The following is a 27,383-nucleotide window of genomic DNA, read 5'->3' on the forward strand; positions in this document are numbered from 1 at the left end:
CTCAGTGCATGCTGGGTAATCTGGACTCAGGAGCTTCCTAAACCTCTTCAGCTCATTCTTTATCAGAGTGATGACTTTGTGTTCCAGCTCCTGGTTAGAAACACACATGAACAGATCTAAATATTATCATGTTACACAGTGAGAGAGACTTTTATTTTATCAAAAGAAGAAAAGTCTATTTTTATTATCACATTTAAAACTCATACAACTGATTACCCATAATGCTGCTGCACATCAAGACATTACACGGGATCACAACACACATTACACACTTTAAAAACAACACACACACCTTGAATATAGAGTCCAGCTGATTTGTGCTGATTTTTGATTTTTGTGGTCTGTGAACAAACAAAACCCATCATGTAATATGGACTATATGTATTCATAGCTGCACAAATCACACACTAATAAATACACACACAGATATTTAACACTATCCTCTTAACACAATACACTGATTTCAGGATTTCCTAACTGACACCAACATGTTTAGAAACAAATGTTTGAATAAATGAATAAAATCTTTATATAGTCATTAATGTCCCAGGTGTAAATGTTCTTCTGTAGCACCACAGACCCTCCAGCTCAGGGACTGCAGACTGAACTGAACTCTTAAAGCACTTTTCCTCACTGCCAGTCCGAGAGCTGCAGCACTGCACAGTTTAGTGTTTTACTGCTTCAACACCTGATAAAGCTCATGAAGGGCTTCATAATGAGACGAGTGAGTTTGATCAGGTGGAACACTGCTGTAAAACACCTCACTATACTGACCTCACATCAGTACAACTGTCTCTGGCTCTGAAGAAAAGTGGAAAATCCATTGACTGGTCACTCTTCATGGACACACAGCTGGGTTCTGGTGAGTCTGATCTCTTTCCCTCCATCATTCTAGAATTACAACAGAAATATCAGCAATAATTAATACTCTGCTGTCTCAGCACTGTTAAACAATGTGTTCATCATTAAACACCAATAATTCCATCTTTTTAATTCAGATCCAGTCTGTACACTTATTCAATCAGGAGACAGGCCTCATAAGTCAGGAATTACACTGATATCAGGAGTCCCAATCACAGCTAACTGACTCAGCTGGGTCTTAAAGCCTGTAGAGTTCACTGACACAAAGCTCTGCTGCTCTTATGCTCCACATTACACCGTCCTTTTTACTCTTCTCTCAGTGAATGATTTGTCTAAACTGTTCTTAGATCAGATCAGTGATATATTCACTGCTATTAAACACCTTAAAGTTGAGTTCCTGTGTTAACTAGTGAGTGTTTAGAGATACAGATGTGTTCCCATGAGACAGTGTGTATTTATTACTGGTGAATGTAAAAGTAAGTCACCTCTCGTCTTTCTTTAAGTCCTGTTTCCCAGACACACTCATGTTGGAGGTCATGTCTCCTTCTCCAGATTACAGCAGGACACACGTTTACTTCACTCCAACATCGGTGTGTTAAATTAAACCCTGAAGCAGCACAGAGTTCACTTACAGGAAATAATCACGCTAACAAGTTATAAAACAACCTGTGTACATTAAAGCTTCAGTACAAACCCACAAAACTCTTCTGTATCTAGTGTCACTTCAGTGTGTTTATATATTAGAGCTTTAGATACTCACTGTGTTTTTACTCCTCAAATCTTTTAGTTTTCACTCGTCACAAAATGGAGCTGCTGATTTTCACTCTTACTGACACTGGTCTAACTGGTTTGTCTGGTTTATGCTGCTGACTTTTACTTTCATTACAGTTTATACTTCAGTGGTGGGAAGGGCAGTGGCGTAGATACACACGCACACACACACACACACGCACACACACACACGGTCGTCGGAAGCAAATAAAAAGTGGGTAGGTCCTGTCCCACACACATATAATGGTTCTGACACCCATAGATTATTACACAAGGGTAAAACAATATAAATGTAAATCTACTTTATTAAACACATTGATGGTTAACAGACAAAAACTCTTCTTGAAACGTCTTCTTAAGCATCTTCTCTATAACTAACTAACTAACTAAAATACAGAACATGTCTGTTTATTACAAACAAAAAAAAAAAGTTCACGTTACATTCAAGTAAACAATAAGTGAAAGGTTTTGGGACGTATGTGTAAGGGTAAGAAAACTAGTCAACTTAAATAAAATATAGTATGTTCAATATATAGCATCCTGACGGTCGGTGTTATTGTAGAAATACAGACAAAAAATACATTAAAGTTTCATGAATTTATTTTAATGTATTTTATGTTTTATCTATACATTTACTGATTTACTGAATAACCTCTGACATGGAGCTGCATTTTAAATTGCACAGTAGCTAATTGACTAATCATTCACAAACCTGATGCTATGAAATATCCAGCAGAATAATGGTTACATTTATTATTTACATATTAAAATCACCCTAGACAAATAAAAAGTTTAATAAGAACTAATAATTCAGTTTATACAGTAGATTTCTAACCCTCTATCAACTTCATTGTTATTACATTTTTTTCAAAGAAATATTCACAAATCTGTTCAAATCCTGACCATGTATCCAACCTCAACAAGTGCCAATGTAAACAGTTTGTTTGATCCAAAATAAGCATTTACAGTATATATGTTTGAAATCACAATAAAAAAACTTCTTGACTTGACTTAAGTGCCATGTGAAGAAAACACGAGAACTGTAGTGCAAAACTAGTTAATGTAGTAGGCTATGCTAAAAGATATGAGAGAGGTATTCTGACAAAAATAATGCACTGGTTGAATAAAGAGGAAACAACTACAGCGGCACTCAGTTCAGTGGCAATGCTCATCGAGAAAGACCATCTTAATATGAACAGATTTCCAGCTGGAACTCACCAATGAATACAAAAACAGGTAAATGACTTGTAATCACATAAGAAAAATGGTGCATTTTGGGCTGCTCTGTTCCTTACTAATACTTATAAACCTTCACTTAAACCAGTTTGCTTAAGCAATTAGAAGACCTGTTGTGTTAAAGATGACCCGTATTACAGTTCTGACCCACTCTGACCAAACAGACTGGGCATAGAGATGGGTCAGTATAAGCCCTGATTATCTGTTTATCTATAATCTACACATTCTGCTACATGTTCAGTAATCTGGTGATTCACTATGTTTCAGCCTGTAACCATATGAGTGACCCACATTCCTGATCTGTTCACATCTAATAGATTTTGTAATATGTATAGTAATTTCCAATGCTTTGGCCACAATGGCACCGATGTAATGGTCATTCCAATAAATCTCACTAAAATTAACTGAACTGGACCAAAAGCACGTTTTAAACAAACCACATAAAATAATACTTTCTTTTAATTAGCACAAATTTAGTCAAACAATCAATTATTAGCTGCACACGGTAACTTTTCATTAGGGCTGAGATCCAAATGAATCCTGATTGTACATAAAGGTCACTACAGAATGTGTACCACCACTATTATCTCGCCTGCGTAGTGCACTACAGAGTGTGTAAACACCACTATTACCTCTCTTGTGTAGTGTACTACATTCTGTGTTGACACTGTCCACAGTCCATTCTGTGTTGACACTGGAGGTCTCCACTGGAGGACATAGAAGGTGTTGAGGTCATTTAACAGGTTGTCTGAGGGGCTGATAGTAGAGCTTGTTTAGCACAATGGTCAGTGACAGACTGCAAACTGGTCAGCACTATTTTATGTCCTGTAGTGTAATACATTGTATGTCAGCACTAAGTTGTATACTATGCACTTTATATGGCGAGGATAACTTACTTTTTAGTCCTTAGCTCCATGCTGTTCTTCATAGGTCCATGATCTTGGAGTAACACTGTCTCATTTTACTGTGTACTATGTCACCTATATATGGTTGAAATGACAATAAAAGCTTCTTGACTCTTGATTTGAAAATACTATATAATGGTGGCTACATAATATTGGTCATCACTTCTTTCTTTCTTTCTCCCACACTGGGAGCACTGGTACAGTCTCTCATCAGTGTAACGAAGCTGGTGTTTTTTTAAGACTTTTTTTACTTAAACTCTCCACACTAACACCACTAACAGAACCAGATGACATTTGGTGAAGAATGCACCTTCTGGTGGGAACCAGATTGTCACAAATAATCTTGCCTGACTTTATTTTAGTCGGATCTCTTGATTTTCTTGCAACAGGAAATTTAGGATGGGTAGCAAAGAAAACCACACACATCAGAAATCTGGATTAGAAAGGGAAAATAATCAAGGGTACAATATTTCTTACAAGTATGTTGTTTTGCTTGATTTGAGCTGATATTCTGAGCTACATACCCGCCAGCTGAAAAGCAAATGCTCTGTATATCAAACATTGTGATTCTATGCTTAAATAAATAAAATTATATTATTCTGGACCTGCTCGCAGTGTATGAAACAAACGGAGAACAATGAAAAAAAAAATTGCACCTGATTGTACAGTATGTCATAAGCATCAAGACTTGCCTTTGGATACAGTCATTGTTTTCCCAAAATGACAAAATGGCATTTCATTAGAGCTGAGATGCACTACAGAGTGTGTAAACACAGTATTATCTCTGTATGTGCACTACAGAGTGTGTAAACACCACTATTATCTCTTTATGTGCACTACAATCGTGGCAAGTCCTGGCCTAATGGTTAGAGAGTCTGGCTCGTAATCCTAAGGTTGTGGGTTCGAGTCTCAGGCCGGCCAAGACTGAGGTGCCCTTGAGCAAAGCACCGAACCCCCCAACTGCTCCCTGGGTGCCGCAGCATATATGGCTACGGGTGTGTGTTCGTGGTGTGTGTGTGTGTGTGTGTGTTCACTGCTGTGTGTGTGCACTTTGGATGGGTCAAATGCAGAGAACGAATTCTGAGTATGGATCACCATACTTAGCCGTATGTCACGTCACTTTCACTAAACACACTATTATCTCTCCTGTAGTGCACTACAGTGTGTAAACACACTATTATCTCTCAATGTGCACTACAGAGTGTGTAAACACACTATTATCTCTCTATGTGCACCACAGAGAGTGTAAACACACTATTATCGCTCTATGTGCACCACAGAGTGTGTAAACACACTATTATCGCTCTATGTGCACTACATAGTGTGTAAACATACTATTATCTCTCTATGTGCACTACAGTGTGGAAACACACTACTATCTCTCTATGTGCACTACAGTGTGTGTAAACACCATTATTATCTCTCTATGTGCACTACAGTGTGTAAACACGACTATTATCTCTTTAGGGAGTTAGGGAAGATCCACTGTATTTTTCTTTTCTTTGCTTTAAGGTAAGGATAGTTATCTCACTATTAGACCTTTTTGTTTATTATTTTGGCCTGGGCCCACCTTGAAGAGATGCCTGTGTATTATTGGCTGTATATATATTATTTATATCTGTAAATACACTTACCTAGAAATCCTACTGTGGGTTGTTTCTTTGGTATTTATAAAGGTATCCAATCACTGAATCCCGAGCTTTAACGCTGTGCAGCCCAACCCTAGACTGGTTGTAACAATGTGCACTACAGAGTGTGTAATCACACTATTATCTCTCTATGTGCCCTACAGTGTGTAAACACCATTATTATCTCCCTATGTGCACTACAGAGTGTGTAAACACACTATTATCTCTCTATGTGCACTACAGAGTGTGTAAACACACTATTATCTCTCTATGTGCACTACAGAGTGTGTAAACACACTATTATCTCTCTATGTGCACTACAGAGTATGTAAACACACTATTATCTCTCTATGTGCACTACAGAGTGTGTAAACACACTATTATCTCTCTGTGTGCACTATAAAGTACTCATACTGATGTACTTGTCCCTTAGTGACACATGTTTTCGGATTGCATAGGAAACCCTTCCACTCCCCCACTAAGGAATGTGTCTTAAATAGCACGGGTTCATGTTGAAAATACAAGATCAACTATCAATGTCGGTCTCACATTGAACGCAGGTGTCCTTTGAAGTCCCCTTGGTCTTCTAACAAAGGATCCTCTTCAAGTTCTTCTACCTAATCTATTGTTTGAATATTTAAATGAAGGAGTCAGACTTAGACCTTTTTGTCTTTTCAGGATCCTCACAATAAGAGGCCTTGTTTTTATTAAAAGTAATAAAGTTTTATTAAAAGTAATACAGATAGATGTGTGTAATATATGTAAAATAAAAAGAAAAAATTGCAAATAAAAACTCCTTCAAATAATCAAACAGTATTAGAATAAGTAAAATGTATTAAGATGCAAAGATTATAACAAACCAAGAAACACTCTCCAAGTGTAAACTTGCATTTGCTTCATGATGCACCTAAAGTATAACATACACTAAGGCTGTCTACAATAGAATGCACACACAGTGTGATTCAAGGCAGGCTTTTATACATTCTTACTGTGGCCAGTTAGATTTGGCTGTCAGGTTTAGTTGGCTTTGTGCCTTTTAGATGGCTACCATCTTATTTCATACACACATCTCGGTTCCCAAGCATATCTCGCCGTCGATTCTGTGTGTGCTACTAATGTCTTTTTTTTCTATCCTCAAGGTTAACAATTCCATATATGGTCATATGGTTGCAGTTAACTTCCTGCAACTTGTCAGGCTGTGATTACATAGGACTGAAGCTTTCCCTCACCGTGGAATTAGACAGCAAGCTATAAAACACTGCGCGGGGAGTAACCTGCACACGCATTGTTTTATATACACAGAAGGCTTCACTTCAACAGCAGGCCTTGAAACACTTTGTGTGCAGATACTCCCATGAATACACAGTAGGCTTTATTAGTTTTCACTACAAGGAAGTTTACAGTAAAATAAGCAATATTAATCTAATCAACTCTATTACATTAGAAAAGATGATTATAAGAAAAAGAAAAGCATTTCAGAATTCCCTTGAACATTCTGAAAATAAAACATAACACATAATGCATTATAATCTTCTTTACTTTTGGAATCTTCTTCTTGTAGGTACAGTGTCTGATCCCTCGGAGTCTTCTTCTAAACACTCATATTCAAATCTTTCACCTCTTCATTCCTCAAGCTTCATTTTCTTTATTTTATTCAACAATTGTTTTATTTCTTCTGCTGTTTTTCTGATTCTCCTTTCTCCTAGCTCTACGTTTACTGGTATTTGTAGCCTTAATCTCACTTTACTTTTGTATGGGAATATGACAGCAAGGTTTTGAAGTTGGATAGCATTGATAAGGTTCATCTAATGAGCATGAAGTTAATCAATTCCTTCATCATCCATTGTACCGACCATTCCTAAACTCCTTTGTTTGTTTACCTTACGTTTCACATTTCTTTCCCTATTTTTTTCCTTCTATTTGTATTATCTATGTCCGTCTGTCTACTGATGGATAAGTTAATAATTGGCTGTGATGTGCCTTTAAAATTTTTATTATTTATTTGCTGAGAACCAGTATTAAGAGAACCAGAATCAGGGCTTAGGTAGAGACCTGCATCTCCTGTACATGCCAGTGTCTGATAACATCCCATCTATGCCAGTGGCTTACAACAGTAGAAACAATAATTGTGTTGTGTTTTGCTATGTGCAATTTCCGGTTAAGCTGAGTGTACCTTAATTTAAAAGGAAGGGTAAATGTGATGTATTGAATGCTTCAAGTTTGCATTTGACTCAGTAAATGTTCCATGGCTAACGGAGCGGGTCTGGTGACGTTGTACGTGGTGCTTTTGGTTCGAGAGAGTTCAGTAAAAAGTTATCTGAGAAATGAACTAGACTGCCTCTCGTGTGTTCTTTCAAATTGATACATCACACCACACTACAGAAAACATGTCAATATTAAATATAAAAAATATTTATATTATATATAGTAAATATTTCATAAGACTTTTAACACTGTAAACACTGCTGGACATTTTAACAGGTTATTTTGGAATGTTTATTTGTTTTAGACTTTTTGTCATTGTGATACACACTGGATCTCAATCTTGACAACACACACTACTTATTTTATACAAAAGTCCTATGAAATCAATTACAGACTGTTATTATTTAATAGAAAATTACATTTCTAACTGATTAAGCTGATTAACTTTTTTTATTGCAGCCAAACCAACCTGTGAATGATTGATCTCTTCTGATCTCGGAAGCTAAGCCGAATCGGGCCTGCTTAGTACTTGGATGTGCGACTGCCTGGGAATACCAGGTGCTGTAAGCTTTTGACAAAGGCATTCATTTACTTTACTGTTTGAATCCTGTAACAACATCATTTTATTATTCAGTGGCAGCAGTCAGGAGAGTGAAGCTCTCCTCCATTTCAGTTTGTTTTCTCTTTTTTTTTTTTTTTTTTGGAAAACTACCTGACAGCAGCTTAAAGCAGTCTAGAGGCTGGTGTAGAGGAAATTTTAAATTTCATGAGTGTTTTTATATAATTGTTATGTGCTTTTAACAGTAAATTCTGTGTGCAAGACTAGGGAGAAAGAACAAGAGACCCTTATTCTAACTGTTACATTTGTACATGCTAGAAAGATGGGAACTTTAGGGTGTGTGTGTGTGTGTGTGTGTGTGTGCGTGCAGGTGCTCGATAAGAACTGAAAATGGAATGTGGCCTTGCTGAGGTGATAACTTAAAGGGAGACATCTACAGTAACCAGGGAGGAACACACACACACACACACACACACACACACACACACACACACACACACACACACACACACACACACACACACACACACACACACACACACACACACACACACACACACACACACACACACACACACACACACACGGGGTACAAATAAGAGCACTGAAACACTAGAATTTGCCTCTACACAGTGAGGTTTTAGCTCTCCTTTTTGTCAGTTTAGTAAATGTACATGACTCAACAGATAAAAAAGAAAAGAAAGAATTATTTAATCCTTTAAAAAGAATTTTAAAGAAGCATAAAGAAATAATAATGATGGGACTTGCAGTGACTGTTTTCAGTAAACTCCATATGGCAGATGGGATGGTTATTAAATAAGATACAGAGAGAAAAGAACTAAAGGATCTAATGAGTGAAAACAACCTGATAGACGTGTGGAGAGAGAGAAAAGTAGGAAGGAAAGAAAGATACAGTGAAAAACTTGCAGGACAAAGATTGTCTTTATTTTATGTACAAGAAATGTAGAAAATTTTACGGACAAAATCAGATATAAGGAAACAAGTTTGAGTATCATGAGTTTTTATTTTTTAAGACTGGAATAATGTAGAAAGGGGACAAAGTGTATGGGTTCTAAATACAGAACGTTTAAAGAAAAACAACTATGATTTTAATATTAGAGAAATTATAGAAAAAGAAAAAGGAAATGAAATGAATGAGGAAAATAATGTTACATTTTTAATTAAACATTTTTAATTAAATGTTGTAGAAAGAAAGAAAGAAAGAAAGAAAGAAAGAAAGAAAGAAAGAAAGAAAGAAAGAAAAGAGAAATAACAAGTAAAAGTACAATTAAAAAAATTTGAGAATGAATTGGCCAAAGAGATCAAAAATATAAAAAAGGGAGGAGAAAAAACTTGAGGGGCAAAATGAAGACATAAAGCAAAATATATGGTGGAAAGAGGGAAAAAAAATTTTTTTTTTAAAAATTATATAAAAACAAGATGCAACCAAGATAAAAAAATGTCATGAGGAAATTAAGAAAGAAGAAATTGAAACATAGAAAAATCGTTCAACTACACAAAAAAGAAGATTCCTTTTATGTTTAACGGAAAGTTAATAAAGATTTTAAGTGTTTGGTGAAAAGGGTTTGAAAAGAAGACGTTTTTAAAGGAAAATAAATAAATCAAGATCACAACTGGGAGTCAATCATCTGTGGAGAAACAAATTTGAGATCCAATTAAAGAGGTAAAAATAATGTATAAACATCTGTAACACATACTCCCAAACTGCTGGAAATGTGGGACGTGTTCTAACGCTTCACCACCATAACTGCTTTATCCTGGAAAAAAGGTCTGAGGAGAGACTCCTGTCCTACACCAGACCTGCTGAGTTTTTTACCCTTAATGCTGAAAAACACAACAGGACAAAATTACTGACACATTTAAACACATTACAACAGAAGCATAAATACACACATTAGATGTGACATTTTACAGCACACAGTGAATATTACACAATATCATACAGTAAAGAGACAGTAAGTCAGTAACTCACTGTAGTGTCTCCAGTTTACAGTGTGGATCCTTCAGTAGATCAGAGAGCAGCTTCACTCCTGATTCTCCTGGATTATTATAGTACAGATCCAGTTCTCTCAGGTGTGATGAGGAGTTTGACCTCAGAGATGAAGCCAGAGCAGCACAACCTTCATCTGTAATACTGCAGCCCTGCATCCTACAAGAAAGAAATCCTTCTCACACTTAACACACTCAGTTTTAGTATTGAAAACATGAACTACACAAAATCTTTATATACAGTACATTTACTCTCCATCTCACACACACAACAATGACAATATATCAGTTGTTGTAGTGTTTATTAAAACTGTGTGTGTGTGTGTGCGTGTGTGTGTGTGTGTGTGTGTGTGTGTGTGTGTGTATATACCTCAGTATCTCCAGTGTACAGTGTGGATCCTTCAGCCCATCAGAGAGCAGCTTCACTCCTGAATCCTGCAGTTTATTGTTACTGAGGTCCAGTTCTCTCAGACTGGAGGAGTTTGAGCTGAGAACTGAGGACAGAACTCTACAGCTTTCCTCTGTCAGATTACACCAACACAGACTGGAAGAGAAATGATGAAGTGTTTGATTTATTTGTCTGATAATGTACTGAGGTGTTTACATCAGTGAGAAATAAAGTGTCCACCTGAACACAAGGTTCTAACACCAGGATACAAATATAAAATAAACATCTGTGTACAGATGTGGCAGAGAAAAGGATCCTGTGATTTCTCACCACATCACAAGAGAGTATGTAAACCTGACATTAAGATGGTTTTATCGACAGATGCTTAGCATCATCATTAAGTCACTGTCTCCCATACTGGACCTGTGTTGGTTGTGTTGGTTCGAGGCTCAGAGCTGGTCAAGTAGGATTAGTTAGTCTTATCCCTTTGAAAACCACTAGCCACAGAATCAAGCCCTGTTTACAGGTATAAGTTTACCATTTGTTAACTTTATTATTCCTTATATTTATTAAAGATTAATGATTTATAGAATTTATTGGTAATATTAAGTGTAAATAGTAGTTATATGCTATTGGTACTTATAAATAGTGGCAGATATTTACACCTCAGTTTTGTTGTGCATTAAACATTATGTAATGATAACAGAGTGTAAAGATTGTTACATTATAAAGTCTTATAACAGACTGAATAGGAGCTTAGAATGTGAGAGGTTACAACACGAAGCATTAATTATTCTCTAAATAAATTCACATAAAATTGTTTTTAAATAATTTCATAACAATCAGAGAGATTTAGATCACTTTTGAGTTTGAGAGTGTGGTGTCAGTAGAGGTATAAAACACACTCAGACTCAGAGTTGGTAGTAAAAGCAAAAGGCTTCTTCCATACAGAAAGTCTACACAGTGAAGAGGTAAATACCCCAGGCGCGCACACACACACACACACACACACACACACACACACACACACACACACACACACACCTAAAGTTCCCCTAACAGTTAGAATAAGGGCCTCTTGTTCTTTCTCCCTAGTCTTTCACACAGAATACTGTAAAAGCACATAACATTATATATAAACACTGATGATAGTTAAAATTCCCAATACAACAGTTAGATACTTCCTTCTACAAGGAAAAGCTTGAAGCTTCCTCACATGACCCTCGGAAATTCCACAACATCATCTCTTCTCTGCTCAACCCCCCGGCTCCACCTTCTTCATCCTCCCTGACTGCAGAAGACTTTGCTTCTTTCTACCAGGAGAAGATTGAGGAAATCTGCCGGACCTTCACTTCAGCCCCGACTGCACTTACATCTCAGAGTATGCATTCCCCTACACCTTCGCTGTGGCAGCAGAAGAGATTTTACAACTCATCCAGTCCTGCAATCCTACCACCTGCCCATTGGATCCACTCCCTGCCACTATGCTCCAGACCATCTCACAAGACCTCTTGCCCTTCATTTCCACTATCGTCAATAGATCCATAGCATCTGGTCAGGAACCAACTCCTTTCAAGAGAGCAAGGGTTATTCCCATCCTAAAGAAACCTGATCTTCTCTAGAGAAGTGATACCGCTCTACAGGTATCACTTCTCTCATTTCTCTCAAAATTCTTGAACGCATTGTCTATAATCAACTGTCTGTCTATCTCTCACAGAACAACCTCCAAGACCCCAACCAGTCTGGCTTTAAAGCAGCTCACTCTACAGAGACAGCCCTTTTGGGTGTCTCTGAGAAGCTACATACTGCTAAATCAGCCAAACTGTCATCCGTCCTTATCCTCCTTGACCTTTCAGCAGCGTTTGATACGGTCAACCACAAGACTTTCTTATCCACCCCAAGAGTCTTGGGATTTGAGGATCAGCTTGGGAATGATTTGCCTCCTACATGGAAGGAAGCTCATATCAAGTAACATGGAGGGGAGTGACATCTGCTCCACGCAGACTCTCCACTGGCGTCCCACAGGGCTCAGTACTTGGTCCTCTTCTTTTCTACCTGTATACTCACTCTCTTGGTGAAGTTATTTCATCACATGGGTTCTCTTACCACTGCTATGCTGATGATACACAACTTATCTTCTCTTTCCCACCCTCAGATGCCACAGCTTCTGACCGGATCTCAGCATATCTGGCAGAAATTTCATCATGGATGACTGCTCATCAGTTAAAGCTCAATCCTAGCAAAACTGAACTGCTGTTCATCCCAGGTGATTCATCCCCAGGTCATGATCTTACTGTATCCCTGCACAACGATCTGATCTCCCCTTCAGCCACAGCTCGCAACCTTGGGGTAACCATGGACAATCAACTGTCCCTTTCCTCTCATGTTGCTAATGTGACTCGCTCATGTCGGTTTCTTCTCTACAACATTAGAAGGATTCGGCCATTTTTGTCCACACAGACTGCTCAGGTACTTGTTCAGTCTCTTGTCATTTCTAGACTGGATTACTGCAATGCACTGCTGGCAGGTCTACCTATGAACGCAATCCGTCCTCTGCAAATGATCCAAAATGCAGCTGCCCGGCTTGTTTTCAACCTGCCAAAGTTCTCGCATACCACCCCACTGCTGCGATCCCTCCACTGGCTTCCGGTAGCTGCACACATCCGATTCAAAACACTGAAGCTGGCCTACAAAGCCAAAAATGGACCAGCTCCCTCTTACCTCAAAGCCATCATCATTCCTCGCACTGCACCCCGCAACCTCCGATCTACCAGCACTGCTCGACTGGTTCCACCATCTCTCAGGGTAAGAGGCAAGTATACTACAAGACTCTTCTCTGTTCTGGCACCAAGGTGGTGGAATGAACTTCCCCTAGAGGTCCGGACAGCCGAGTCACTGGCTATTTATTCTACTTATTCAGGAAACACTTCAACTAGCACTTCTTTCCTTATCTTTTGCATTTAAAAAAAATAAAAACCTTTGACACTTTTTCATCGTTTGAACAAATGTTTTAAACTCATAGTATCTTAAGTATGTAACCTAGTGAACCATCATTAATGTATTCTTGCTAAAGCACACTTATTCTCTTGCATACTTATTATTATTATTATTATTATTATTATTATTATTATTAATGTGCTTGCTAAAGCACATTCTTATTCTCTTGCATACTTATTATTATTAATGTGCTTGCTAAAGCACATTCTTATTCTCTTGCATACTTATTATTATTATTATTTCTTCTTCTCCTCCTTCTTCTTCTTCTTCTTCTTCTTCTTCTTCTTCTTCTTCTTTTTCCGTACACTTTTTCGGCATGTAACTTGTCCCACAGCTTTTGTCCTAGACCCATGGATGAGGTGTCAAATTGACCGGCTCATTGAGGTGTGCTATGATTTTTATAAGCGATCGGAATTCCGGAATTCCCAGTATGGAAGCTCACAAGGGTGTTTTTACCCCATAGACTTGAATGGGGAATTCTTAAAATCTCTCTGTAGATGTGCTAACATCCAAAAGAGGGCAGCAGACACCAGTGAATCTGTCAGATAACACAACATTGGAAGTAAAGATCTAGTAAAGGTCTTTAAAGCTTGTTGCTATATTTCACAGTTGTTAGAATTGGTGAGCTTCCAGTTTCATTTCATATATATATATATTCATATATATTGTGGGATCACCCCCTATTTTCATGATTTTCGTTTGATTCGTTAGGCCCTGGACGCCTCAGTGTAGTTTTATAAGCCTCCTAGGACAAGTGAGAGCCGAAACAAAGGACGGAAGTGAACTGCTGTTTACAGTTTTCGGTCAGAAACGTAATATTTGTGAGGCGAGCGTTTTGGATTAAAGCGTTTTGGATTAAAAGGCTTACATATTCCAGTTCCTTAGACTCTTGGGGATTTTTACAAGCATCTGTACCCCAGTGAAGAAACGGAAGCGTTTAAAGGTAAGTAAACAACTGGACTAGCGCCGCCTAGTTCAGGTGACTATCAACTTGGATTAAATTAGTATGATGGCTATAAATCATATTATGCTTTGTGTGTGGGCTTAATAAAATCCTGAGAGTCTAAGCTTTCAAACAATATAAAATTTAACCGTGTATTTAGAGGATTTAATGCTTAAAACTAGTGGTGGCGTGCCGTGGACGGTACGGCATTCACATATGTTGTTGTTTCTGCCATTTGTATAACTTTTTGTTGCTTTCAACTATCAGTGTAGTTTTTATAATTTTTTATTTCACTTTAAACTAATGTACTTTTAAGAGCAGCAACGGCTCTTTTAAGAGCCACTCATTAATTCAAATTAAGTGCATTTTTTCTTTGTCTCCTCACATTACATAATTATTTTTTAAACATATGACACATATCACAAAGAATGATAAGAATGACTTTAATATAATAAAGCTTGGGTACTGTTAGAATCACCATTCTTCACATTAGTGAATTAATACATAAAACCGCAAAGACTTTTTCGTGTTCCTGAAAGGCCTAGGGGATAGCAATTTTGTTTAGCATGCAAGAGTTTCGGGGTTCAGAACCACCCTTGTACAGTATTTTGTCTAACACTTTATAATAAAGGTTCATTAGTTGACATTAGTTACCACATTACTTAACATGAACTAATAATGAACTGCACTTCTACGGCATTTATTAATTTTGTTCATGTTAATTTCAACATTTACTTAATTCTTAATTCTCTCTGTAGATGTGCTAACATCCAACAGAGGGCAACAGACACATGGACATGTCATATATAAAAACACTCAGCACAATGAGGGGAACTGACTAGTTCATGCTTCATGTTGTAACCTTTCACATTCTAAGCTCCTATTAAGTCTGTTATAAGACTTTATAATGTCAAAATATTACTTTTATTAAACTCAATAAGCCTTTTAAATAAAGCCTGTTAAAAATGCATTGCTGATGTTTACTAACTTATAGCTTGATAATATATATGTATATATATATATTGTGTGTACGTGTGTGTGTGTGTGTCTGTGTGTGTGTGTTTTATTGTGTGTGTGTCTGGTGTGTCTGTGTACCTCAGTATCTCCAGTGTGGATTCTTCAGCCCATCAGAGAGCAGCTTCACTCCTGAATCCTGCAGCAGTTTATTGTGACTCAGGTCCAGTTCTCTCAGACTGGAGGAGTTTGAGCTGAGAACTGAGGACAGAACTCTACAGCTTTCCTCTGTCAGATTACACACACACAGACTGGAAGAGAAATGATGAAATATCAGAACACTGATCTGAACACTGACACCACATCAGCACATTTACAGGAGCAAGGACATCTTTCTGCACTCCACAATCTCTCAGCTACAATTTATTATAAGACCATTAGGTCATGTACATAACACACACATGTGAGAGCAAGCAGCCTACAAACACTACACACTGATCTGTGTTCAGGTTTCTACAACCAACACTGCAGATACAGTGTTTTTTATTACAGAAAATAACCCTTCTTTCTCCACAGAGTAAATGGGATCATGTCTTTCATGCCTCCACAACTGAGAAGTGAACGTGGGGTTTTCTTCTCAAATCTGAGCTCCTTCCCTGTTTACAGAGTGACGTCACATCAGCACGACTGCACACAGCATCAGAAATAAACAAAGTCAAACTTCTTACCTTTAAATGAGTCACACTGTATATACACAAGTATTAGCTTTAGATGGATCAACATACAGACATTCGTTTGTTCAATCTAAAACACTGACTATACACATAGCAGGAAATCTAACAGTTCACAGCTTAAAATCTCCAAAATCCACAGAAAGGTTCCAAAGAACGAAACCTGACGTCTCTTCAACAGTAACGGTGATAAACCTGACCGACCGTCACGTGCGACCGTCTTTGTGTTCACCGTCTGTTTTTACCACATCCACCATCTTCTGATGCAGTGAACCAGACAAAAAACTGTCTATAATTCAACCACAACAGATTAACAACAATCACGACCCAAGAACAAGAATGTGGTCATTAACAGTTTGGTGTCTTTGTCGAGCTCCAAGTAGAACAAAACAGGACTTTTTAATAACAGCGGTCACGACACTACACTCACCTGTGACACATTATTCATCCTCTCTCTTTTTACCTGCTTGTACACTTGATAAGCAAAGAACAAAGAACCCCATCAAAATAAAAGTCTTCATATAAAAAGTCACATTTAAACTCCATCCTCTACAAACAGGTCAGTGTTAGAGAAAGAAAATCTTCATCACACATCTGAGTTCGCTGCCTAGCTTGTTTCTAACATCATAAGAAGATAAAGCTGAACATTTTCCCACTTCGTCTGTCCAATGTATCGAGGTCCAAAATGATGACTGATGTTTTATTTACCACAAGCTCAGTCCTTGGTAAAGTTTAGTGATGTTACCAGTGACACCGAAGCTGCGAGGCATGTGTCAAAAGACATGAATGATTTTCATTGAAGCTTTGTATCGAAGCTTGATTCATTCTGCCAAAATCACATGACCAATGACATCCGAGGCTTCGTTTCACACACACCCACGTGACTGCTTCGTTATCTGATTCAAATTCAAATCTGATTATTGCATTTAATATTGACTCATTTATTTATTAATATATCCTTAATTTGTCAATCCATTAATTTTTGCTTCTAAAATTAATACGTTGTTTGGTTGTGGAACATTGTGTGATAGCGCTTTCACCAGCAGAGGTCCTCATCGAGCTCTGATTTGAAAAGCTTCGAGTAATGAACCTTTTCCTATACAATTGGGTTGAAAGCTTCACTTCGCCATCACTAGTAAAGTTTAGCAGTAGTGCAGACTGAAGGAGACTTTTGTTTTTCCTTCATATTGGGTTAAATTTTTAAAAAGCATTTATGTTTTATTTTTATTAGAAAGAACAATTGAGGAAAAAAGCCATGACAGAGTGAATCTCCCCACAACACTGTGTCACACACAACAAAAGATGAGGAACTTCAACATAAAGAGTGTTAAATTAAAATAATAAACCATGCAGTAATACATTTATAAATAAAAATACTCACTCAGCTTTTCTGGAGGCTTTGACCACTGGCAGCAGCTTCAGGAGACCTTCATCAGCTCGAATATATTTCCTCAAATCAAACACATCCAGCTCCTGTTCTGAGTTCAGTAACACAAACACCAGAGCTGACCACTGAGCAGGAGAGAGTCTGGTTCCACTGAGACGACTATAACCTCCTCTGTTCAGGTAAGTTTGTACTTCCTGCACTAGAGAATGATCATTCAGTTCATTCAGACAGTGGAACAGATTGATGGATTTCTCTGGAGATGGATTCTCCCTGATCTTATCCTTGATGTACTCCACTGTTTCCTGTTTGCTGTGAGATCTGCTTCCTGTCTGTGGCATTAAGTCTCGTAAAAGAGTTTGATTGGTCTCCAGTGAGAGACCCAGAAGGAAGCGGAGGAACAGGTCCAGGTGTCCATTCTCACTCTGTAAGGCCTTGGCCACTGCATTCCTGAGGAGATCAGACATGGTTGGATTTCTGAAGAAATTAAAAAGTCCAGTGCTTTGCTCCACAAGCACATTTGTATTTCTTAAAATAAAGCAGAAAAATACATATAAAGCAGCCAGAAACTCCTGAACACTCAGATGTATGAAGCTGAACACCTTCCCCAGGTGAAGCCCAAACTCCTCTCTGAAGATCTGGGTACACACTCCTGAGTACACTGACACTTCTCTGACATCAATGCCACACTCTCTCAGGTCTTCCTCATAGAAGATCAGGTTTCCTTTCTCCAGCTGGTGGAAAGCCAGTTTTCCCAGTGCCATGATACTCTCTCTGGTCTGCTGAGGATCAGGGTCACATTTCTGATGGTACTTTTGGTCCTTGTGTTTGATCTGAAAGATCAGGAAGTGTGTGAACATTTGAGTCAGAGTCTTGGGGATCTCTCCACCCTCTGCTCCACCCAACATTCTCTCTAGAACAGTGGCTGAGATCCAGCAGAAGACTGGGATGTGACACATGATGTAGAGGCTTCTTGAAGACTTCAGGTGAGTGATGATGTTATCGGCCAGGCTCTGATCACTGATCCTCTTCCTGAAGTACTCCTCTTTCTGAGGATCACTGAAGCCTCGTACCTCTGTTACCTGGTCTACACACTCAGGAGGGATCTGATTGGCTGCTCCTGGTCTTGTGGTTATCCAGAGGAGAGCAGAGGGAAGCAGATTCCCCTTGATGAGGTTCGTCAGCAGCACATCCACTGAGGCTGACTCTGTCACATCACACAATCTCTCATTCTTCTGGAAATTTAGAGGAAGTCGACACTCATCCAGACCATCAAAGATCAACAACACTTTATAGGAGTCACAGTCTATTGATTCAAGTTTTCTTATTTCTGGGAAAAAGTGATGAAGAAGTTTCATCAAACTGAGATTTTGCTGCTTCATCAGATTCAGCTCTCTAAAGGGAAGTGGGAACATGAAGGTGACGTCCTGATTTACTTCTCCTTCAGCCCAGTCCAGGATGAACTTCTGCACAGAGACTGTTTTTCCAATTCCAGCAACTCCTTTAGTCAGCACAGTCCTGATGGACTTGTCTTTAAAGAGCTCATTACATTTGATGGGTTTCTCCTGTGTTGCTGGTCTCCTGGACACTGCCTCAATCTGTCTCACCTCATGTTCATTATTGATGTCTCCACTCCAACCCTCTGTGATGTAGAGCTCGGTGTAGATCTCATTCAGAAGTGCTGAGCTTCCATGCTGTGAGATTCCTTCATTAATTCTTTTAAACTTCTCTCTCAGATTGGACTTCAACTTTGGCTGATACACAGAGGCGAGTTCTAATAAACAAAGTAATATCTAGTTTAGTAATAAATAGTTATAATGCAAAATCGTACATACACTGCTATTAATTCCTGACTGATGGACTAAATATTATTGAAGCTGGACCATGAACAGATACAACATGATAATAAAACTAAATTTAAAACTAAAAGTGTTCATATCTAAAACTATTTCCTCTGATGAAGGAAGCTGATGGAATAAAGTCATGACTCAGAGCTCTTACTGTTGTGCAGTGTGTTAGCGAGATCTGTGTGGTTCATGTTCTTCAGGACGTGCAGTGAGATCTTCAGTGCTCCCTGTCTGACACTGTGCAGATCCTTCTCATCCTCCACCTCCCTCTTAGTGCATGCTGGGTAATCTGGACTCAGGAGCTTCCTAAACCTCTTCAGCTCATTCTTTATCAGAGTGATGACTTTGTGTTCCAGCTCCTGGTTAGAAACACACAGGAACAGATCTAAATATTATCATGTTACACAGTGAGAGAGACTTTTATTTTATCAAAAGAAGAAAAGTCTATTTTTATTATCACAAAATTTAAACTCATACAACTGATTACCCTTAATGCTGCTGCACATCAAGACATTACAAGGGCTCACAACACACACACACATTACACACTTTAAAAACAACACACACACCTTGAATATAGAGTCCAGCTGATTTGTGCTGATGTTTGATTTTTGTGGTCTGTGAACAAACAAAACCCATCATGTAATATGGACTATATGTATTCATAGCTGCACAAATCACACACTAATAAATACACACACAGATATTTAACACTATCCTCTTAACACAATACACTGATTTCAGGATTTCCTAACTGACACCAACATGTTTAGAAACAAATGTTTGAATAAATGAATAAAATCTTTATATAGTCATTAATGTCCCAGGTGTAAATGTTCTTCTGTAGCACCACAGACCCTCCAGCTCAGGGACTGCAGACTGAACTGAACTCTTAAAGCACTTTTCCTCACTGCCAGTCCGAGAGCTGCAGCACTGCACAGTTTAGTGTTTTACTGCTTCAACACCTGATAAAGCTCATGAAGGGCTTCATAATGAGACGAGTGAGTTTGATCAGGTGGAACACTGCTGTAAAACACCTCACTATACTGACCTCACATCAGTAGAACTGTCTCTGTCTCTGAAGAAAAGTGGATGATCCATTGACTGGTCACTCTTCATGGACACACAGCTGGGTTCTGGTGAGTCTGATCTCTTTCCCTCCATCATTCTAGTATTACAGAAGTACAGAAATATCAGCAATAATTAATACTCGGCTGTCTCAGCACTGTTAACTGCGTCAGCACCTGATAAAGGTCATGAAGGGCTTCATAATGAGACAAGTGAGTGTTAAACACCTCACTATACTGACCTCACATCAGTAGAACTGTCTCTGTCTCTGAATTTAATTGGAAGTCCCATTGACTGGTCACTCTTCATGGACACACAGCTGGGTTCTGGTGATTCTGATCTCTTTCCCTCCATCATTCTAGAATTACAACAGAAATATCAGCAATAATTAATACTCTGCTGTCTCCGCATTGTTAAACAATGTGTTCATCATTAAACACCAATATTTCCATCTTTTTAATTCAGATCCAGTCTGTACACTTATTCAAACAGTAGACAGGCTTCAGTCAGGAATTACACTGATATCAGGAGTCCCAATCACAGCTAACTGACTCAGCTGGGTCTTAAAGCCTGTAGAGTTCACTGACACAAAGCTCTGCTGCTCTTATGCTCCACATTACACAGTCCTTTTTACTCTTCTCTCACTGAATGATTTGTCTAAACTGTTCTTAGATCAGATCAGTGCTTTATTCAGTGCTATTAAACACCTTAAAGCAAAGTTGAGTTCCTATGTTAACTAGCGAGTGTTTAGAGATACAGATGTGTTCCCATGAGACGGTCTGTATTTATTACTGGTGAATGTAAAAGTAAGTCACCTCTCATCTTTCTTTAAGTCCTGTTTTCCAGACACACTCATGTTGGAGGTCATGTCTCCTTCTCCAGATTACAGCAGGACACACGTTTACTTCACTCCAACATCGGTGTGTTAAATTAAACCCTGAATCAGCAGAGTTCACTTACAGGAAATAGTCACGCTATCAAGTTATAAAACAACCTGTGTACATTAAAGATTCAGTACAAACCCACAAAACTCTTCTGCATCTAGTGTCACTTCAGTGTGTTTATATATTAGAGCTTTAGATACTCACTGTGTTTTTACTCCTCAAATCTTTTAGTTGTCACTCCACACAAAATGGAGCTGCTGACTCTCACTTTTATTACAGTTTATACTGCAGAGAGGCGAAGGGCAGAGACGCAGACACACACACACACACACACACACACACACACACACACACACACACACACACACACACACACACACACACACACACACACAAACACACTCGAAAGTTACGTCGCTATGTAAATTGACGTTAGACGCTATTAACAGATGAATTAGACCAAAGAAATCGGTTCGTTCCCCAGTATATTACATCGACATTTGTGTTAGTTATACACACATACAGTGCATTGTCTGTTTGTAAGTCTTTAACTGTTTAGCTAATATGAGGTAACTAGTTTTACAGCTGTCAGTGTTTAATGTTGTTATTAAACTATGTATCTGGTAATGGTACTCAAAAGATTACTGCAATTGCAGACAGTCTGTTAGCTATCATAATGGTGTAAAAAAAATACAGGTAGCTAAGTTACTTACTGCACAGTAGGGCTACGCATGATTAAAGTAGTCATGTATGCTGACAGTTGATTCTAAAGTGCAATTATTATAGTGGGATTTGTAGTTAAAGTTGAGTTGGAATTAAAAAAAACCTGTATTTGATGTTTAAATGTATTATATTCATGTGTCATATTTTTACATAGGGTCAATAAAAAAATGAAAAGAAAGGCAGAGATATCAGACTTCTTTTTAAAGAAGCAAACACATACAGATCAGGTGCAAACAGACCCCAGCCCAACCCCCAGCCCCTGGCCATCCCATGTATAAAGCTCTAGTTGCACTAGAGTGTATATATGTATAAAATATAGAGTTTTATATATGTATAAAACTCTAGATGCTCCGGACACTCCAGTGTGTGTGTAACACTTCCCAGTGTGCAAAGAATACACACAGGGGGTTGCACATTTAAAAAGATTTTATCCTGGTTAACATAAACTATAACACACCATCACTCACAGGAATCACGCGAGAGCGCAGTGCCATAACCACTCCATGTAACAGGACAAAAGACAGTGCAGGACAAAAGATTGTGACGACAAAAGACAGTTTAGACAAAAGACAACGCAGTACAAGAGACAGTGTATGACAAAAGACAGTGCTGGACAAAAGACAGTGTGGGACAAAAGACAGTCAGGACAAACAATACAAGACGTTACATTACACAAAAGCAGCAGTGACCTACAGTGTAAATACTGTTTGTCCACCCAATATTACGTGTGCAGAAATACTGTCATGAACACATTAGTATTATAGCAGCAGTTATATGAGGTAATGTAATGTCAATAAGACACAGTATACAGCATGAAATCCTGACCTGCTCCTTATTAGAGTCTGCATAAAAATAAGCAAATTATAAATTATAAATAAGAAAAAATAAATATGAATACAGCAACAGACGGTGCCTCAGTAATTAAAGTGTACTAACAGTTACACAGTGTGCATTAGAGCTGCATTCATCAATTCATTTGTGTATTTGTTTGTGATTTAATAATCTTAATAAATAATACATGTTTATAAATATAATCTAGTCCAATAAGTTTGTTAATTTATTTGTTTGTTTGTTTGTTTATTAGATGAACTTGTTGGTTTGTTTAGATTTATTACTGAAAGCAGAACACAATCCAGTCTTCATTGTTAATAAATGTAGATAAATCAGTTAGAAGGTAAAATCAGCACTGTTACATCATGTTATAGGAAGTTTAGATTTTTTTTAATTAGTTGATTATTTTTATGATGTTTGATAAGTTTGGCTCAGTGACATCTCCTGTAACATGGTTTTTATTGTCTCAGACCAAAGAAGTGACCAAAGCCATGTCTGAGGGCCGGTTTGAAGAGGCCATGAAGCTTCGGGGAACGTAAGTGTACCATCTGTCAGTCTGTCTGTCTGTCTGTATATCTGTCTTTATCAGTTCTCTTGTCCTGAATATAAAGGATGTGTTGTGAAGTAATTATACTGACGTACTTGTCCCTTAGTGACACATGTTTTCGGACTGCTTAGGAAACCCTTCCACTCTCCCACTAAAGGATGTGTCTTAGTTTGCACAGGTAAGTTTTGAAAACACAAGATCAAATATCAAAGTTGGTCCACCTTGAACACAGGTGTCCTTCGAAGTCCCCTTGGTCTTCTAACAAAGGATCCTCTTCAAGTTCTTTTACCTAATCTATTGTTTGAATCTTTAGATGAAGGAGTCAGACTTAGACCTTTTTCTCTTTTCCGGATCCTCACAATAAGAGGCCTTGTTTTTATTAAAAGTAGTGTAATACAGATAGATGTGTGTAATATATGTAAAATAAAAGAAAATTACAAATAAAAGCTCCTTCAAATAATTGAACAGTATAAGAATAAGTTAGAGTTATGATGCAAAGATTATAATAAACCAAGAAACACTCCAAGTGTAAACTTGTGTTTGTTCTATGACGCAAACAGAATATAACATGCAATATGTATAATTACTGTGGCCAGTTGGATTTGGCTGTCAGGTTTGGTCGGCCTTTTAGAAGGCCACCATCTTGTCTCACAAACATTTCTTGGTTCCCAAACATATCTCGCCGGTGACTCTGTGTGTGGTCTTTTTTTCTCTATTCAAGGTTAACACTTCTATATATGGTCATATGGTTGCAGTTAACTTCCTGCAACATGTCAGGCTATGATTAAATCGGATTGACGCTTTCTCTCGTTGTGTAATTTGACAGCAAGCTATAAAACACTGTGCATGCAGATTACTCCCAGGAATACACAGTAGGCTTCACTTCTACAGCAGGCCTTGAAACACTTTGCGTGCAGATTACTCCCAGGAATGCACAGTAGGCTTCATAAGCTTTCACTACAAGGAACAGCTTCATCTAAGTTTACAGTAAAATAAACAATATTAATCTAATTAATTCTATTACAGGAGAAAACATGATTATAAAAGAAAAGCATTTCAGAATTTTCTTAAACATTCTGAAAACAAAACATAATAACACATAATGCATTATAATCTTTTCTTTTGGAATCTTCTTCCAGCTGTCTAGGTACAGCGTCTGATCCCTCACTGTCTTCTTCTACACACTCATATTCAAATCTTTCAACTCTTCAACCTTTTGTATTTTTACATCAATTTTCCTTTGTTTATTCACCTGACGTTTCTCTTTTCTTTCCCTATTTTTCCTTCTCTTTGTATTATCTATGTCCGTCTGTCTACTGACAGATAAGTTAATAATTGGTTGTGGTTTAGCTTTATATTTATTATTATTTATTTGATGAGAACCAGTATTAAGAGAGTACATCCCTTATATGCCAGTGTCTGATAACATCTCGTGCATGCCACTGGCTCACAATAACACATACTGTGTGTGTGTGTGTGTGTGTGTGTGTGTGTGTGTGTGTGTGTGTGTGTGTGTGTGTATTTTTTGTGTGTGTATTTTTGTGTATGACTGTGATTGTGTATGTCTCTGCATGTGTGTATGTGTGTTAGTGTCTATGTCTTTATGTGCCTGTTTGTGTATTTTTGTGTATGACTGTGTGTGTCTGTGTGTGCCTGTTTGTGTGTGCATGACTGTGTGCCTGTCTGTGTGTGTCTGTGTGTCTGTCTGTGTGTGTATGTGTGTGTAGTTTTTTACTACAATTATATATTTGGCTAATTTCCTGCAGAGTTCCTGCACTGGGATATAGATATGACCCAAATAAGATATGACATCACCACATAACTACATACTACAGAGTGACACCTTTAGGTACAGAAGTTGCACTCCATACCAGCCAGCTAGCTTTGTCTATGCTAATGATGAACTCGCTTTCATTTTTGGGCTAGTTGTCATGGAAACAGTAAAATTATATTTATCCATACACACATTCAGACAAGCTGCATTGAGGATGTAAAGGATGTAATGTCTTTTATACATGTTTAGAGCCAGCATATTTATTTGGTATACACGTGTCAAGACATTTCTCTGACGTCTTTTGTCTTCTTTCTGTCTTCCAGCTGTGGTTGAAGTTTTAACTATTAAACTCCAGCAGCTTCACAGCCAACAAGCCTCACAATCTGGAGCAACCAGCAAGGCTTAGAGCAACCATACACACACACACACACACACACTCACACACACACACACACACACACACACACACACACACACACACACACACACACACACACAACATACTCACCAGTGTACACACCCATGCCAGTCTGTGTGAAGTTAATGTTTACACACTGTGCTGAGATGTGAACTAAACCCTGGGACTGGGAGGAGCCTGTCGATATGCCAGTGAATCTCCAACTTCCTGACAGACCTTTGTATCTTTGTAGTTTTTTGTTTGTTATTTAACATCTAAACTATCCTGAGATTTTTTATGAGTGTTGCCCAAGTAGCAGTTTATAGCATTAGGAGATAGAAAAGCAGGCTCTGAATGTTCTGAATTTTTTGGGGTGATGCCTGTTTGCATTGTTTAGGGACAGGTGTAAATGGTCTTGAATATGAACCTGTGATATGGGGGGATGCATGTGTTCCTTTTAGTATGATAAGTAGAGAGCATAATAGGCCATCCAGACAGTATTGTTTGAATGTAGTAGTGGAATTTTAATTAGCATTTGCATTCAGCTGATAATACTTTGCTGGATATTACTTAGATCTCTCTTTCAGTTAGTCTATTCTTTCAGTTTACTGCAATAATGGATACACAAACACATTGTGTAGCAAGTGCAATGTTGGCCTGTGCTTCTCAGTAGAAAAGAACTGTCTTAGAGACTTTCACTGCAATTAATCACAGACTTCAAACCACACTGAAAGTGACAGAAAAATATATTTATTTAAATATATTTTTTTCCAATATTTATATTAATAAATGCTTATTCATACAAAATATGATTGTTGTGTGATTATTACTCATGATATATACTGTTATGTATCAACCCTGTAAGCAAAACTAAGCAATCAACACTGCAAATGAATGCTTAAATGCTCTGTATATCTGTTCAGACAAAGTGAGTACAAATACAGAAATTCTGCTCCTAGCAGAGCCCAACGTTACAATATTACATTTCCCTAAAAACTTACTAAAATGTAAAAAAATTTAAAAATCTTTAATTTCTACACCAGAGGCCTAAAATAAAACATGGCTTATTTTTTTCAATATTTGGGTTTTACAGGGTCAATCCAAATTATATATCAATGTTCAGTTACATCCCTAGCAGCCAGAGAGACAAAACAAGGTTTATTTATCTACTATAATATACTTCATTGTGATTGATATTATCTCATCCATGGTGGATTCTTGTCACATGTCCAGTATTCCTGGGATAGACTCCAGATCCACAGCAACCCTGTGGTTGAACATGAAATGAGGTACACAGCTGTACAGAGTTAAGAGCCAGTCTAGGGTTAGATTTCAGAGAGTAATCAGTTCAGGATTCAAGGACTTGGTATATTTAATAGGATCAGGAATGACAGACACACAGAAAGGTTCCAACAAAAGAGTGTTGGTATATTGTTAAACACTGCTATGAGGATTGAGCCGAGCCTTTATTGTACTTTATTGTACTGGTTATCAGGAATATGGAATAGTATCATCAGTGTATAAAGATTTCTTTATTATAAAGATGATACAACCCACACTACAGAAAACACTTCATGCAGAAGAATAGTAAATATTTTATAAGACTTTTAACACTGTAAACATTGCTGGACATTTTAACGGGTTATTTTGGGATGTTTATTAGTTTTAGACTTTTTGTCATTGTGATTACACTGGATCTCAATCTAGACAACACACACTACTTATTTTATACAAAAGTCC

The 27,383-nt window shown here is 37.8% G+C and overlaps 2 protein-coding genes and 1 long non-coding RNA gene across 3 annotated transcripts in view; all 3 read right to left on the reverse strand.

The window, feature by feature from the left end:
- LOC113662744 (zinc finger protein 271-like) overlaps positions 1–27,383 on the reverse strand; it is a 208,692-nt gene that overhangs the window by 109,831 nt on the left and 71,478 nt on the right. The window lies entirely within an intron of this gene.
- On the reverse strand, positions 9,848–10,460 carry LOC125141236 (ribonuclease inhibitor-like). The gene is made up of 2 exons (XM_047814057.1): positions 10,159–10,460; positions 9,848–10,010 (listed from the first exon to the last, which is right to left on the reverse strand). Exons 1-2 carry the CDS (start codon positions 10,332–10,334, stop codon positions 9,914–9,916), a joined length of 273 nt encoding a protein of 90 aa, XP_047670013.1. The 5' UTR covers positions 10,335–10,460; the 3' UTR covers positions 9,848–9,913.
- On the reverse strand, positions 19,988–21,594 carry LOC113649496. The gene is made up of 3 exons (XR_007140625.1): positions 21,576–21,594; positions 20,729–20,845; positions 19,988–20,037 (listed from the first exon to the last, which is right to left on the reverse strand). It is a non-coding gene; the product is annotated as an uncharacterized LOC113649496 (long non-coding RNA).

Source organism: Tachysurus fulvidraco, chromosome 5 (assembly GCF_022655615.1).
Source record: "Tachysurus fulvidraco isolate hzauxx_2018 chromosome 5, HZAU_PFXX_2.0, whole genome shotgun sequence".
NCBI classification, from domain to species: Eukaryota; Metazoa; Chordata; class Actinopteri; order Siluriformes; family Bagridae; genus Tachysurus; species Tachysurus fulvidraco.

Coding starts and splice junctions, on each gene's coding strand:
- LOC125141236 (XM_047814057.1), bottom strand. CDS start 10,334: ATGCAGGGCTGCAGTATTACAGATGAAGGTTGTGCTGCTCTGGCTTCA. Junction 10,011..10,158: donor TGTAAACTGGAGACACTACA/GTGAGTTACTGA, acceptor TGTGTTTTTCAG/CATTAAGGGTAAAAAACTCA.